This window comes from Psammomys obesus, unplaced genomic scaffold (genome assembly GCF_907164565.1).
Source record: "Psammomys obesus unplaced genomic scaffold, mPsaObe1.curated_primary_1811, whole genome shotgun sequence".
Lineage (NCBI taxonomy): Eukaryota > Metazoa > Chordata > Mammalia > Rodentia > Muridae > Psammomys > Psammomys obesus.
Window position 1 is genome coordinate 59,667,415 of NW_026585644.1, and position 14,582 is coordinate 59,681,996.

The 14,582-nt window shown below is 45.1% G+C and overlaps 1 protein-coding gene across 1 annotated transcript in view; it reads left to right on the forward strand.

The window, feature by feature from the left end:
- Window positions 1-13,451, forward strand: part of Laptm4b (lysosomal protein transmembrane 4 beta) — a 48,068-nt gene extending 34,617 nt beyond the window's left edge. The window contains exons 6-7 of the mRNA XM_055620111.1: window positions 1,116-1,211; window positions 12,396-13,451. Of these exons, the coding sequence (XP_055476086.1) occupies window positions 1,116-1,211; window positions 12,396-12,476 (177 nt within the window). The 3' untranslated portion in view covers window positions 12,477-13,451. The remainder of the gene's footprint in view (window positions 1-1,115; window positions 1,212-12,395) is intronic.
- The last annotated feature ends 1,131 nt before the right edge of the window (window positions 13,452-14,582 follow it).

Sequence of the window (14,582 nt, forward strand, 5' to 3'; positions counted from 1 at the left end):
CAGTCAGGGTCTGTGGAGGGAGGCCAAGGCAGGGACCGTGCATGGACACTGCTCACTGGCTTTCTCCATTGCTTGATCAGCTTCCTTTTTCATACAACGCAAGACCAGGGTTGCCACCCTGCCACATCAGTCACTCCTTAAGAAAAATGCCCACAGTGTGCCTACAGGCCAATCTAACGGAGGCATTTTTTCAGCTGAGGTTCCCTTTTCATAGCTGACCTAGCTATGTGAGGCTGACCACACTCACCTGGACAGTTACAGTCAGTGCTGTGTCATGACACCAGAGCCACGGGTCCATCCAGCACATGACAAGTATCCAGTGGCTGCCGTGATGGCTGTGATGAACAATGCTGCTTTTTCTATTCCCACATAAAGTCTGTGTGGACATGTGTGTCCCTAGGGTAGGGCTGTGGTCCTGCAGTGACCTGATTGAAACTTGGGGCTATACTGTTTTACATTGTAACCAGCAGTGTGAAGTTTCTGTTTTCTTTCTCTCTTTAACCTTTTTTTTTTTTTTAGTCAAAGAATGTTGAAACTAGGGAGGCATTTTAAAATAATTGAGTTCTGATCTAAGGTCTCTCATGCATCTCTTCTGGCAAATTATTCTTCTGGGTGGTAATCCTACTTTTATATACTTCATTTTGAACATGGTATAATAAAGTCAGATAATCCTGTAGAATAAAAACAGTTAAAAAGTACATTCCTCTAATACCGGAAATCAGGGTGCTAAGCAGAAGCTTGGCTAGCCTGGGCTACACAGTAAGTTTGGCTCACCTCTTGCCAAAGAATAAGTAGTACAGCGATAAATAGTTTAATAAATTTTGACTAATGTTTATAGCCCTTGTTTTGTTTTTTAACGGCCCACTTCTTAGGTGAGCCCTCCTATCCCTAACCCCACCCCACCCTACTATCAGTCCCGCCCTCTGGTGTGCTGTGACAGAACAAGGCTGTGCCAATGCACAACTTGCCAGAAAGCTACTATACCCAACATCTGCAGTTTTTAATACATTATGTTCAGTAACGTGTGTATGTAAATACAACCTTCATAATGTGACTTTGTAATGTTTTAAGGCTTTAATTTTGGAAATTGAAAATCTGGTGACTTTTCTCTGCAGGGCTACTTGATCAGCTGTGTCTGGAGCTGCTACCGATATATCAACGGCAGGAATGCCTCTGATGTTCTGGTTTATGTTACTAGCAATGACACTACAGTAAGTGTGATATCACCAAAGGTGAGGCCTCCCCTGCCCACCTCTGTGAGATGGTGCCTGCTTCTTAGTGTTTGCTACTTCCTGCTGTATCTGAGGCATGTGCCTTGGGGTTTTGTGACAGGGTTTCTCTGCGTAGCCCTGTCTGTCCTGGAACTAGCTCTGTAAACCAGGCTGTTCTTAAATTCACAGAGATCTACCTGCCTCTGCCTCCTGAGTGCTAGGACTAAAGGTGTACACCACTGCCTAGATATGTTTGTCACTTGTGTGGTCTCCAGAGAGCAAACCAAGTTGTAGGATTGGTGGGATTGTTTTGTTTTGTGTTTTTGGTCAGTGTGACAGATAACTGGAAAAAAAATGACTTAGAAGAGAGGGTGCTTGGTCCTATTTTAGACATCTGCCATGTGATTGGGCTTGTTCCATTACCTTGTGGTAAGACAGGAAGAAATCACAGCTGCAGACCCAGTGGAGGAAGAGGTTGCTCACTTCAGAGCAGCCAAGCAGCACAACAGAGACCCCCACCCACAACAGAGTGGGTGCCCGGTGACCCACTCACCTCTGAGTAAGCCCCACTAATGCCATCAGTTTATGAACTCATCAATAGGTTCATCCGTTGACCAGGTATCATCCATTGATCCCCAGTTGCTTCAGTGAATGGATCCACTAGCTGGGGACCAAGTGAGTCTTGGTGGGGGAGGGGTCTCCCAGGGCATTTCACATCCAAACCACAACACAGATAATAACTGAACCTCAGAAAACAGGGACAAAACCAAACTAAAACAAAAACAACAAAATGGGCTGGACAGATGGTTCAGCAGTTAAGAGCATTGGCTGCTATTCCAGAGGACCCAGGCTCAGTTCCTAGCACCACATGGTGCCTTGTAACAACCTGTAACTAGAGTTCCAGTTGATCTGACTTCTCCATAGCTATGTACAGATCCACAGACACACACAGCCAAAACAATCAGTGTACATAAATACATAACATCCAAACAACAATATTGAAGAAGTGGAGATATTACATGCATTTTGATAAAGTGTGTAAATATCCTAAATGAAACTTATTTTCTGTACCTGTTCTGTATCTTTAGAGAGGGGAAACAGATGCTTTTTCTAAACACATCACAGTTTATGCACTGATGCTTGCGGGAGTTCAGCTCCAGCTGAGTTCTGGGCCGCAGGATGGATGTGTGGAGTGGGTGAAATGAGTCTGACCACTGGTTGTCTTTCAAACAGCTGGCTCACATAGCTTGAGCCGTCTTTATTTGTACAAGTTCTAAATCATTCAAACATGAGCAGTTTCAATTCATCTCTTTACTCATTTTCCAGGAATCATTAACATTTACCCATCCTAGTTTCCTTTCCTCTTCCCCACTACCTTGTTGTATCTTTAGTTAATGTTTACGTCATATCTAAGCATAAGTTTTATTGTATTGCAAGGGACATCCAGTTTACTGTGCTCAGGCCAGCAGCAGACATGCGGCTACAGAAATATGAAAGATATTTAAGCCCTCTGACTAGTCTTTAACACTATGTTGTTTTTATATTTTTGTAGTCAGCAGAGAGTATGGTAGCCTAGCTAGGATAGTATTTTTTAGGTGATAGACTGCAAAGTTTTCATGTAGAAACTTGAGAAAAATTATCAAAGACTTATTCAAGGGCTTCTGTTTCCAGTAAACTTAGCTGCAAAATTAAGAATTATCATAAGCATAAACATAGTGAAAGCTAGACGGGGTCTGCTGCAATGCCTCCACAGGGCCTTGCCAAGTGGGCAGGAGTCTTCAGAGGGCCTCACTGTAAGGAGCTCCATTTGCAAAACACTCCTGTGCTGTTCCCAGAGGTTGCAGCCTGGCTTCCACTGGATGCTCAAGACAGACCATCCTTGACCAGTTGGAGCCTGTCAGTAGCTCGTGAGTGGCTTTGCTCTCTAGGCTTTTACATTTTCTACACCACATCCGTGATCCGCCATTTCTCCAAAGAGGAGATGCGGTGGGGTGCTAGTGGAAAAATGATATCTGGAGACCATACCATAGTATGGACCTTGAGAATTGTTTTGTCAAGAAGTTGGGGTGGGGTAATGTTGGCATTGTAATTTAAAAACCAAATGTGCTGGTGCCTGCCTCAGAGACCTGAATGGTTGGAGTGATCTAGTTTTTCATGACGCATATCGACGTAAGTTTCCCCTTTGCTCATATCAGCATTGGGCATCAACATCGACATAATAACATGTCATGCCTGGTTTTCACTTCCTATTAAGTATTGGGCCAGATGGCTCTTCTCCCAGGCTAGATAAATTCATGTTGACCTTTGTGGAAATATGCTAGGGCTCTTGTTAGAAAATAAACATGTCCCTTCTCCTTTTCCAGAACAATACACATGCTGTTCAGATTCAAGCTTTCACAAATTCTGCTCAGAGTGAAGACAGGAAAGAGTCGTTCCATACTAGACATCACTCCCAAGGCAGGGTTAACCCTGCTTCATTTCTAGCCAGACCATGATGGGAATGCCTGGGGCAGAGGGTCCCAAACAGAATCATAATTCCCTTGGGCCACGAGAATAAATACTCAGCTCTTCGATGCATTAAGTAGTCACGTATGCACAGCTTGACAGCAGCCTGCTCTGTGTGGAGGAAGTTGTTTCCCTTGAGAGTTTAAAATATCTCAAGGTGCCCCTTTGAGCGCTGCAGCTGCCTGGCCCAGCACTGTTGGTGCCTTAGGGAGACTCACTCTCCCTTTTGGAGCCCCTGTTGGAAAAATCACATGGTGGATACATTATGTAACCTCACATTTGCTTCCTAATGCCACGAAATTGTGCGCACTGGAGGGGAAAAACACATTCAAAGATAAATATGTAGATTATAGAAAAATGTTTTTCATAGGGAATATTAGCAAATTGAAGTTTTTGAAAACTTAATCTGTATAGCTTTGTTTCACTAATAATCCCATGATTCAGGTCATAGAAGCATTTTGTCAAATGTAAAGTATGGAACCCAATTTCCATGGTACCAGGGCTCTTTAAATTAGTGAGATTAGTATTTAGTTAAAATGGTATCTGAAATTCTGATTCCAGATGAAAGCATTATAGTCTTGGATATGATAGAAATGGAAGGTTCTTAATAATTTAAAGGAAAAATGTAAACTTGTGTAGTCTGTTATGCTATACCAGGTTGTAGGTGCTAGTTCAAATTACCTTCTCTAAGTTTATTGCTTTGACTTCTGAAAGTATTCTATATGAGGCTTTCTTTTGAATCTGCTTTAAAACTGCTGTTAAAGCTGAGCGTGGTGTCACATACCTTTACTGCCAGCACTGGGGAAGCAGAGGCAGGTGGATCTCTGAGTTCAAGGCCAGCCTGGTTGGTCTACAAAACGGGTCCAGGACAGCCAGAGCTATGTTACACAAGGAAATACTGTCTTAAAACAAAACCACCACAACAAAATCCAAAACCATTTAAAAGAAAAAGCTTCAGTTGAGAGGCAGGCATCTCCCTGACTCAGTCATTTCCCAGTAGATTCTCTGACATACTGAAGGTAGTTGAGGCTGACCTTTGGCCATCAAAATGTTCTGAAGGACTTAGCAGTTGTGGTGACATTTATGGTCATTCCTGCTGGTTTACTCCCCTCACTCCCTGCCCCAATTTTTCAAGAAAGAGCTTTTGAAGTTTATTCATCTCCAAGGAACTAGATAGGCCACGTGAGGCCTTAACCAAGTTTCATCCTGTAGTTTTGCAGGAAAGTCACAACTAACTTGCCAGATAGGTTAGAGTAAGTCCTTGCTTCCAGGGCAGTTAGATGTGTTTTAGCCAGATTCAAGACCATCTGCCTAAATGAAGCAGAGGGTCTGGGAAGCAGCAAGAGTCTTCAAGTGTGGGACAAGAGGGGTTGGGCTGGCTGTAGAAACTACATGTCCTGTAGTTTCTTGAAACTTCTGGTCTATGAAGTACTATAATGTAAAAGGGAGGTCTTATTTCTAGTAACACATTTTAGTGACTCTTTACTAAGCAGTTAGTGTGAACTGTTTAGTCTCCATCCCTACTCCTCATCTTTTCAGTTTTGAAAGGCCAAGACCATTGTGAGAGGTTGGTGAAGACCAGGTAACTCTGAGCTGAAGTGTAATTCCAGAGCAGAAGTGTCCAAAGGTGCTCACCTCCTGTATGTCACACCTCCTTGCTCTGGGGTTACTCCATCAGCGTTGACATGTGGGGTTGCTGTCTGCTAGGCTCGGTGCCAAGTATTCTTTTGTGTTGGCCTTCCTGCTCAGGTGGAAGGGTATCCTGACCCAGGGACTCAGAAGCCCAGAAATCACATAGCTTTGAGGTGGGACAGTGTTCCAGTGGGATGGCATTCTAAGACATGGGAACTCAGGAACCACACAGGTGTGAGGGGAGAAGATATTCCAGTGGAAGGGCATCCTGATCCAGGAATGCAGCTCTGAGAGGAAGCCTCCTCAGCAGAGGCATTGCTGCTCCCAGGGGAGCTCAGGAGTCTCAGGGCTGCTCCACTTCCTTCTGTCTTCTTTTCATTGCTTCTTGGCTTTTTCCAATGAAGAAACAAATCTCATAAAAGAGATTTATTGGGAGGCTCTAGGGTGTGGAGGGATGAATCCAGGGTTGGCTGCCCCTGCTCCCAGGGGAGGACAGCAGGGAACTGAACAAAGGGCAGGGCTTATAGCATTTTTTTTAGGGGCCCAAGCTTTTCAGGCCAGAGGTTTCCAGAGTGATGATCAGTGGTATTTCAAGTCCTGAGCTTGGGGAGCTCAGGGATTGGCAGCTTTTTTCACTCCCTTTTTCCTGCATCAGACCCGTGAGTTAGGATGGGGAGACCTTCCCAGCTGCAGGCACTTTGGCTGAGGTACCATTGCTATAGAGCTGCTGGGGGAGGGTGGAGAGATGTCACCCAAAGGAAAGCTCCTGTGGTGGTACCTCACAGTGCCCACAGGCTCAAGAGGTTTTGCCAGCTCCTGAGCACGGATGTGGGCACTGGTTGGGGCGGGAAGGGGCCACCACCACTTTGACAGCTTTCAGCCAGCTGTTCAGGGACTACAGATTGACAGAAGATTACAGCAGTTGTAGAAGGAGGGCCACATGTCAGTTTTCTGTTTGCCTGTTTATGAATGTTCAAAGTAATAGGCTTCATTATGACATTTTCTGCGGCATTGATTTTAATAATAAAAGCGTTCCAGCTTCATTGTCTAATAACTTGTAAATGGTTTGGTTAAATAGGGGTGTATCCACAAGGGCAAAATACCTTTATTATCATAGCCAGTGTAATATCAAAGGTTTATGGTATTTCAAAGTGCAATACAGAAGTGTGTGCTATCGCTGTGAGGAAGCAAAATTCATAGACACTGGCTAAGTTGTAACAAAATTAAACTATTGGCTGGTTTTTGGTGGGAATTGCAGGGTGGTTAGGATAGGTATTTCTCCCTTTCCATTAGTGCAAGGTGGGAAGCTGGGAACAGATGATATGAAAGCCTGAAGTAAATGCTGGCAGCTCCCATTTCCTGCCTGAGACTGGCTGCAGCTTGAGCCCAGGCAAGACTGGAGCCCTTAGAGTGGCATAGGACCTGGGAAGGAGGTGTGTACAGTAGGGGTGTGGTGCACTCGGGCTGAGGAGGAAGTGCTGAACTGCCTCTGCTGTGGTTTTTGTGGCATTAGCGCACCGTACCCTCTTATTCTCTCAGTATTTAAATAGAGTGTTTCAAAAGCATACAACCATCTTTATTTTCAGTTTGGGTGGCTATGTTATTTTGATGTTTCCAGCTTTTGCATTTTACCAGTGGGAACTTTTGAAACCAAGCTGAAAGATTTAAAGTATGAATTCTGTGTTATGAATATATTCCCCAAAGGAGTTCAGTTTTTCTGTGTAAGGGAAATAAGAGCTGGGAAATAAGAGCTTACATGCTGAAAGGCTCTGCCCTGCAGACTATCAAAGCAGATGCTGAGACTTATAGCCAACTGTTGGGCAGAGTACATGGAATCTTATGTAAGAAGTGGGAAATAGGAACCCCACAAGGACAGGAACCCCACAAGAACAACAGAACGAGAAAATTTGAACACAGGGAACTTCCCAGAGACTCATACTCCAACCAAGTACCATGCATGGAGATAACCTAGAACCCCTGCACAGATGTAGCCCATGGCAGTTTAGTGTCCAAGTGGGTTCCATAGTAATGGGAAGAGGGACTGTCTCTGACATAATCTGATAGGCCTGTTCTTTAATCACCTCCCCGTGAATGGGGAGCAGCCTTACCAGGCCACAGAAGATGACAATGCAGCCATTCCTGATGTGATCTGATAGACTAAGAAGGAGAGGAGGACCTCCCCTATCAGTGGACTTCGGGAGGGGCATGTGTGAAGAAGGGAGAGGGAGGGTGGGAAGAGGGAGAGGAGGAAGGGGCTTATGGGGGGATACAAAGTGAATAAAGTAATTAATAAAATAAAATTAAATTAAAACAAAAAGAGCTTCCATGGCCTGCCCGTGTAAGCATGCTCATTTGCAATAACCCTCTTTTGGATGGGGCATTCAGGTACAGTCTCATGTATCCTAGGCCGTCCTCAGCTTGCTGTATAGTTATGTCAAGGGGCTATGGAATTAAGTGAGAGTGAGCTAGCCATTGGGCTGCATAAGGCCCAGAATGGAATGATACTGAGTAAGGGAATCGCTTATTTCCCCATGGCATGTGTTTGTTTCTTAGGCCCCTCCAGATATGCTCGTTCTCCAGTTCCTTTGGTGTTTTAGATGCTTCTGGGTTGTGTTTTTATGTAAAGCTTGGGTTCTACAGGATTCGGGAATCTTCCCTGTGAACACCTGTTACCTCTGAACTAATAACATCAAATGGCATTGCCACTGTGCATTGTCCCCATTGTCCATCCTAATGTTGAAAGTCCCTTCTCTGGCAGGTGAGGTTTGTTCTCCATTCAGCTGCAGAAACTCAGGCAAATGCACCACTTACCTGGCGAAAAGTTTTAGACATACTGCCCAGGGAAAGAAATTATCACAAATCAAGACAGTGCCCTGCAGCCATGCCTGTAGGCCAGTAAGATCTGGCCAGTCTCTCAGTTGACTTTTAGGTAGCTAGGTTGTGTCTGGCTGATAATTAACACACATTTTAACATTTTGGATACTTTTTTGAGACTCTCAACGGGGCATGCTGTCACAAGCCTATAATCCCAGCATTCAAGGGTGGCAGAGGCAGGCGGATCACTGTGTTTGAGGTCAGCCAGGTTTACAAAGTGAGTCCTGAGAAACCCTGTTTCAAAAAAACAAAACAAAACAAAAAACCAAAAAAAAAAAAAAAAAAAAAAAAACAAATAAAAACCCAAAACCTTCTGAGGCTCTCTGAAATCATGTGTACCTTATACACAGTGCCCTGCAACAGCAAAATTCCAGAGAAGCCTTTACTGTCTAAATGCAAATCTTATAGTTCAAGTTCAGCCCTAACCCAGGTGCCTAAACATTGTCAAGTTTTACCAGTAACTAGCTAGGCACTGGACAACAATATTTCAGTCTACAACAAAATGCATGTTCCATGGTAGTCACACAGCTGCGTTGCTTGGGTGGTGATACAGCTATCATTGTTTTTGAAGTAGCCTCCGAGATGTTCACATGAGGCGAACTTCACTAATGGTACATTTCTTGGAACATAGCTCCACTGTTCCATGAAGCGTGGCTGTAGCTTTCTTCTGATATTTATTATCATTAACAGATGAAGTGAATTTGCCTTTCAGATTTCATTTTATTGTATGGTGTTACATGTGTTCACAGCAGAGTTGATACTGAGTGTTTTCCTCTGCCTTGCCACCATAACACAAGCATTTTACTAACTGAGCCAGCTACCCCCTGGGGGGGGAGGGTGCTGTGCACAGAGAGAAAAAGGGTGTCTTAATGTGTGTAGAATTTGTGTTGGACCACATATAAAGTAGCCCCCAGTTGTGTGTGTGCTTGCGTGTTCTGGCACTCAGCCATTAGCTTCTGCTTGGTAGCAGCAAATTTACATTAAAGTAGGGCATGTTTTTTATTTTGATCATTCACTGTGAATGGCTAATTTTTTAAACAAAGTGATAAAAATGTCACTGTAGTCACATTTTCACCTGTTGTGTCATGGCATCCTAGCTGGAAACTTTTGTTAATCATCTGAAGAGTTATTTCTCTCAGTGTCCAAGTACTTCGCCCCCTTGTAGGAAAGAAGCATGGCTGCACCCTCAGTGTTGACCAGAACCAGACTGAGCATCATTTAGATAAGATGATGCTGAGCTCTTGAGAATTTCCACTAGTTCCATCTGGAGAACTTTGGAAAGTACTCTGCTAGCAAGAGATGCCACGTCAAGAATATACCACAGTAGGCTGAGAGATGGCTCAGCGATTAAGAACACCAGCTGCTTTTCCAGAGGTCCCGAGTTCAATTCCCGGCAACCATATGGTGGCTCACAACCATTTATATTGAGATCTTGTGCCGCCTTCTGGTGTGTAGGCATACATGCAGGCAGAACACTGTATACATAATACATAAATAAACCCCCCCTTTTTTTTTTTTTTAAGACTATTCCACACCACCCTAGAACATGGAAAGAGGACATCACCACCTCAGTGCAGGGAGAGTCTAGGGGAAGTCAACAGAGTATTTCAGAGAAGGCTATCAGTGTTGAAATGCTGATTTGCAATGAAACTGCAATATAGATTTGCTTGATAATGAATATTGAAAACACCAAAGTGTGAAAGTTTTATCTTGACAGGACATAATTGTGCCTCCTGTGAAAGAAAATGTTATGTTGAGAAATTCGGCTTCAATGTTTCAGTTTTGTGAGAAAGGAAGGAAACAAAGCTGGTGGAAGTAGGAGGATCTCTGTGAGTTCAAGGCCAGCCTAGTCTACTAAGTGAGTCCAAGATTCGAGGCTACTCAGAGAAACTCTGTTTTGGAGGGCGGGGAGGGGAAGGGAAAGGAAAGAAAGAAACAAACTGGATGTGCTGGCTGTTTTCATTTCTTCTGCAACCCCACTGTGTTCTAAGATTTCTCCAAAGACAGTGATAGTTATGGGTCAGTTAATTCTTCAGTGAGGCTGAGGAGGATAATGCAGAACCCATCATTCTACACTTAATACTCCTAGTGCCGGCCGTAGCTTCCGCTGGTAACCCTAGTTTATACATATTCATGAATGTGCAGGAGGGTGAGTGTGTGTGTCAGCTGCCAGATCAGGCCACAGCCACACTTAGAGAGCCTCGCCTTTCTTCCCAACTGTATCTCCTCGTCCTTCTCCCGTAAATAGACAGTGGCCAGCTCCTCAACTTTCCAGAACTGCCCCACTGCCTTGCCTTTTTTTTCCCTTACTGCGAGTGTTCTCTCTACTGTCTAGTCATCGCCTCTGGCTTTGGGGAGGGAGCTTGTCTTGGTCTGCACTGGCTTTCTTCTGTTGTTTGTGTCTTCTTGGCCATATGCTTCTCAGTAGACAGCACAGTATGTTACTGTTTGCATTGATGTGGGTGCCCCAGTGTGTTTGTCAAACCGAGTAGCTGGTTCCTTGTGGGGAGAGCCCTGCCTGCAGTACCTCCTGGCCTGGAGTAATCTTCTGGACCCAAGTGCATCTCAAGTGCTCCTGTCCTCAAGTAATTTGTGAAGTGTTTAGGAGTCAGGGATAGCATTAACTGCCCCTAGAGGGAACAAAGACCATAGCGCTGACAGGAACAGCTGCGGTGGGGTGTGGCATCAGGTGCCTTGCTACAGGGTAGCTACCTGGTTGCCTCTTAATTTGACGGCAGCGAGTCCTGCCAGTTGTCTGTCATTTGCTTGCCTGTGAGCCGTGCCAGGCAAATGCACTATAGGAAGGAAGGTGGTCTGGTTCTTGTGTGCCGTGCAGCATGTGTAGATGATGTTGGCAGGGTCCCTGAGTCTGGGTGGTCAGTAGGGCCAGCAGCAGCAGCAGCGCCTGGCTGTGTCAGGCTTCCCCTGAATTGTCTGCTTCTTGTACCCTCCCTGTGGACGGCCTGAAGGTGGTCTAAGCAGCTAAGCAGGTGCTCTGAATTAAACATTACTCCACCTTGCTGCAGCACGTGAGTTCTGCCCTGTTCTGCCAGGGAAGCTTGCTGTGCACCAGCGTCCCAGCACACCTTAATCAGGCTGGCTTCTGGCTTCCGGTTGAGTCAGAACAACCAACATGGCTTCTGCTTTCGTTGGCCAGCTTCACCTCCGTACTGGGAAAACTGCAGAGACAGCTTTTGATACGTTTACACCTTGAGTCCCACCATCAAGTGGTTACTAGGCCCCCGCTCTTGGGTGAGGTAATGGCTGCAGGATATGGAGTTACAAGTGGAAAAGGAAAAAGTGTTAAGGGTGTGAGATAAGAAGAGTGGGGTGTGACAGAAAGTGTTTTCAGTGTTCCTCTAGAAGTCTATGGGACAGGCACACTTTATTAGAATGAGTACACAGTGATTTTTTTTTTTTTTTCTGATATTTCTCTTTCCATGCAGTGAATAACCACAAGCAGTTCTGGTTAATGCTTGAAATGTAACCGGGAGGTGTTGGCAGAGGTGTTGTCTGTCGTTTGTTCCTCTTCAACCATTTGTAACTAATGCCTACCTCCTCTGCTTCATGCCAAGCAGTGGCTTAGGTACTTTCAAGGCCTCTGGTCGCCAGGTCTTTCTGTTTTACAGAAGCTGCCCAAGGCTACGGTGATAAAAATGTGAACTTGGCCAAGCTTGAGTGTGGTTACAGTGCTCACTGTCACTTACGGCCAACACTGAGTGGTTTTTGTAGTTGACCTAGTGCCTGCCTCATGCTGACAAACACTTCCTTACTGCTCCTCAGACATCCTCTGGCTCTGGAGGCGCCTGCGGAGAGTGGCTACAGAAGCCAGGCTCCAGTTGCTTGGGAGTTTCAAAGCTTCTCAGTAGGTGTATCCACTTAGTGAGAAGCTGGACTGAATAATGGCTGTGCAGGTTAAAGTGCAGTTGGAGCTCACAGCCTTAGTGGGAGGGTGTGGACGCCCGCTCCTATCTATCTATTTGTTTGTTTATTCAAGATAGGGTTTCTCTGTGTAGCCTTGGCTCTCCTGCACTTGCTTTGTAGATCATGCTGGCCTCAAATTCACAGAGATCCACCTGCCTCTGCCTCCCCAAGCAGTGATTACAGGCATGCGTCCGTCACGCCTTGCTAGATGCCTACTCTTAAACACTGACTCTGGGCTCTCCTTTCCAGGTGCTCTTGCCGCCGTACGATGATGCCCCTGTTGTCACTGGCACTGCCAAGGAGCCACCGCCACCTTATGTGTCTGCCTGAACCTAGTGTGGAGGAGCTGAGATGCAGCTTGGTCCTGTGGCTGCCAGATTTCCCTTCCTGGATGAGCTCTTTGAGCCTGTTTGTTGTTAAAATACCACACTTTACAGTTCAGATGTTAAGTTGAAGCCTCCGTTGTTTGCAACATTCCTTTGTAGCTAGAACACCAGAGTAGGGAGGCTGTAGGTTATTTTGGTAGGGTGGATGTAGTGAGCTCCCTTAGGCTTTCTCAGAACTGTAGAAGGAGTTCCTGAGTCTGGTTTGTACCTGCCTGGCCTCAAAGCTGAGCAGCCAGTCCCACTTTTTTCTCCATTCCCTCTGACTGTTTTGAAAGTACAAAATCAAAATTAGATAACACTTAAACCATTCCAGTAAATAGAACAAACCTTAATATAAATAATATTAACTGCTCTAATTAGGTTGTTAGGAGCCCTTACATATGTGATAGAAGAATTTCCCTACTATTCCCAAATTCATGGTATTCTGAATTTGCTGGTCAAGGATTTTCTTTGGACTAAATAAAGACCATGAGGTAATAGGGAACAGTGACAGCGGGAACCTGCTGTCCATTGTTATTTTGGGCTGTGCGGTGATGTGTCTCCCTGCATGAAAAGGGTGACCTGCTTGTTTGGTGCTGAAGTGCTTACACTTTTCCTCAGTGTCTTGCTCCAGCAAATCTCTTGCTTTGTCAAGTAGAACCACTCAGGTGTGGTTGCCTAGAAGTATGGAAAAACCCTCTTTCCTTGCAAGGTACATCTTATTTTGAGTTTCTAAGTACGCCTAATCATTTATTAAAATGTCAAGCAGTCTTCAGAAAGATGAGGATTGTTCCCCAGTGGTATGCTCTAGACTGTTTGAATTGCAAAAGATGTTTATGTTCATGTCTCTGGAAGCGAGCAGCTCTCCTGCTTGTTCATTGCTGAATGTGCTGTACACAAAAGCTTTGCAATTAAAGTTTGTCTGCATCCAAGAAAACAACATTGGCTCTGGTGGCTGTGTACTGACTGCCTGTTCTCACACAGCTCAGCCCATCTCACACAGATGCTTCTAATACCTCAATGTTGATGAAGGCAGATAGGTTAGACCAAGAAGAGTGATGGACCAACAATACCCTGTATCCAATGTCACTAACCTGTCCGGGTACACTCTGGCTATCAGTGGTGTGTGTGTGTGTGTGTGTGTGTGTGTGTGTGTGTGTGTGTGTGTGATCACCCTGTGTCCATAGTACCCAAACCCACTTTTGTTTGTTTGTTTGTTTTTTGAGATGCAGTTTTACTTTCTAAAATCTTGGTCCAGGTAGGTTTGCCTCCACCTCATGACTTGATCTTTTTGCCTTTAGCTCTAACACTGGGATGGCAGTCTTCCCACCATACTTGGTCACCAAGTACTTTCTCTGTTCTGTTCTTTTCAGAGCTGAGGACCAAACCCAGGGTCTTGTGCTTGCTAGGCAAGTGCTCTACTACTCCTGAGCTAAACCCCCAACCTCATTTATGTATATATGTATTTGGTTTATAGTCCCTGGCTGTCCAGGGCTACAAACTCACTTTGCAAACCAAGCTGGCATCACACTCAGAGATCTGCCTCCGCCTCCTGAGTGCCAAGCACTTTGAGTAAGCAGTTAAGATAGTACTGTGTTCCAAGGTGTGCTGCTAGTGCTAATTGTGAGCTCGACAGGACTTAGAATCACCTGGGCACTGGGCCTCTGGGCATGAGGTTACGTGATTAAATCAAGTGGGAAGGACCATTATCCGGGCAGAAGTCCTAGACCCACAAGAGTGGAGAAATTGAGTTAGTTGAACACTAGCTGGTGTTGCTATCTTCCGGCTGGTGGACAGAATTTGACCAGTTTCTTCAGCTTCCTGATGCCTTGCCTTTCCTGCTAAGATGGGAGAGAGCCCTGGAAGTATGAGCTAGAATAAGCCCTTCCTGACACTATTTTTGTAGCAACTTTATCACAGGAAAAAAGCATAGGATGCAGGGAAGGTAACATCAGAGACGAGGGGCAGTTTTTATCCTTGAGAGCCATCCTTGCTAATACATACTGATACTGACACCCCATCCTGATAGCCAAGAACAGGAAGAGTCCTTCCGGTGATGCTTCCTGTCCTG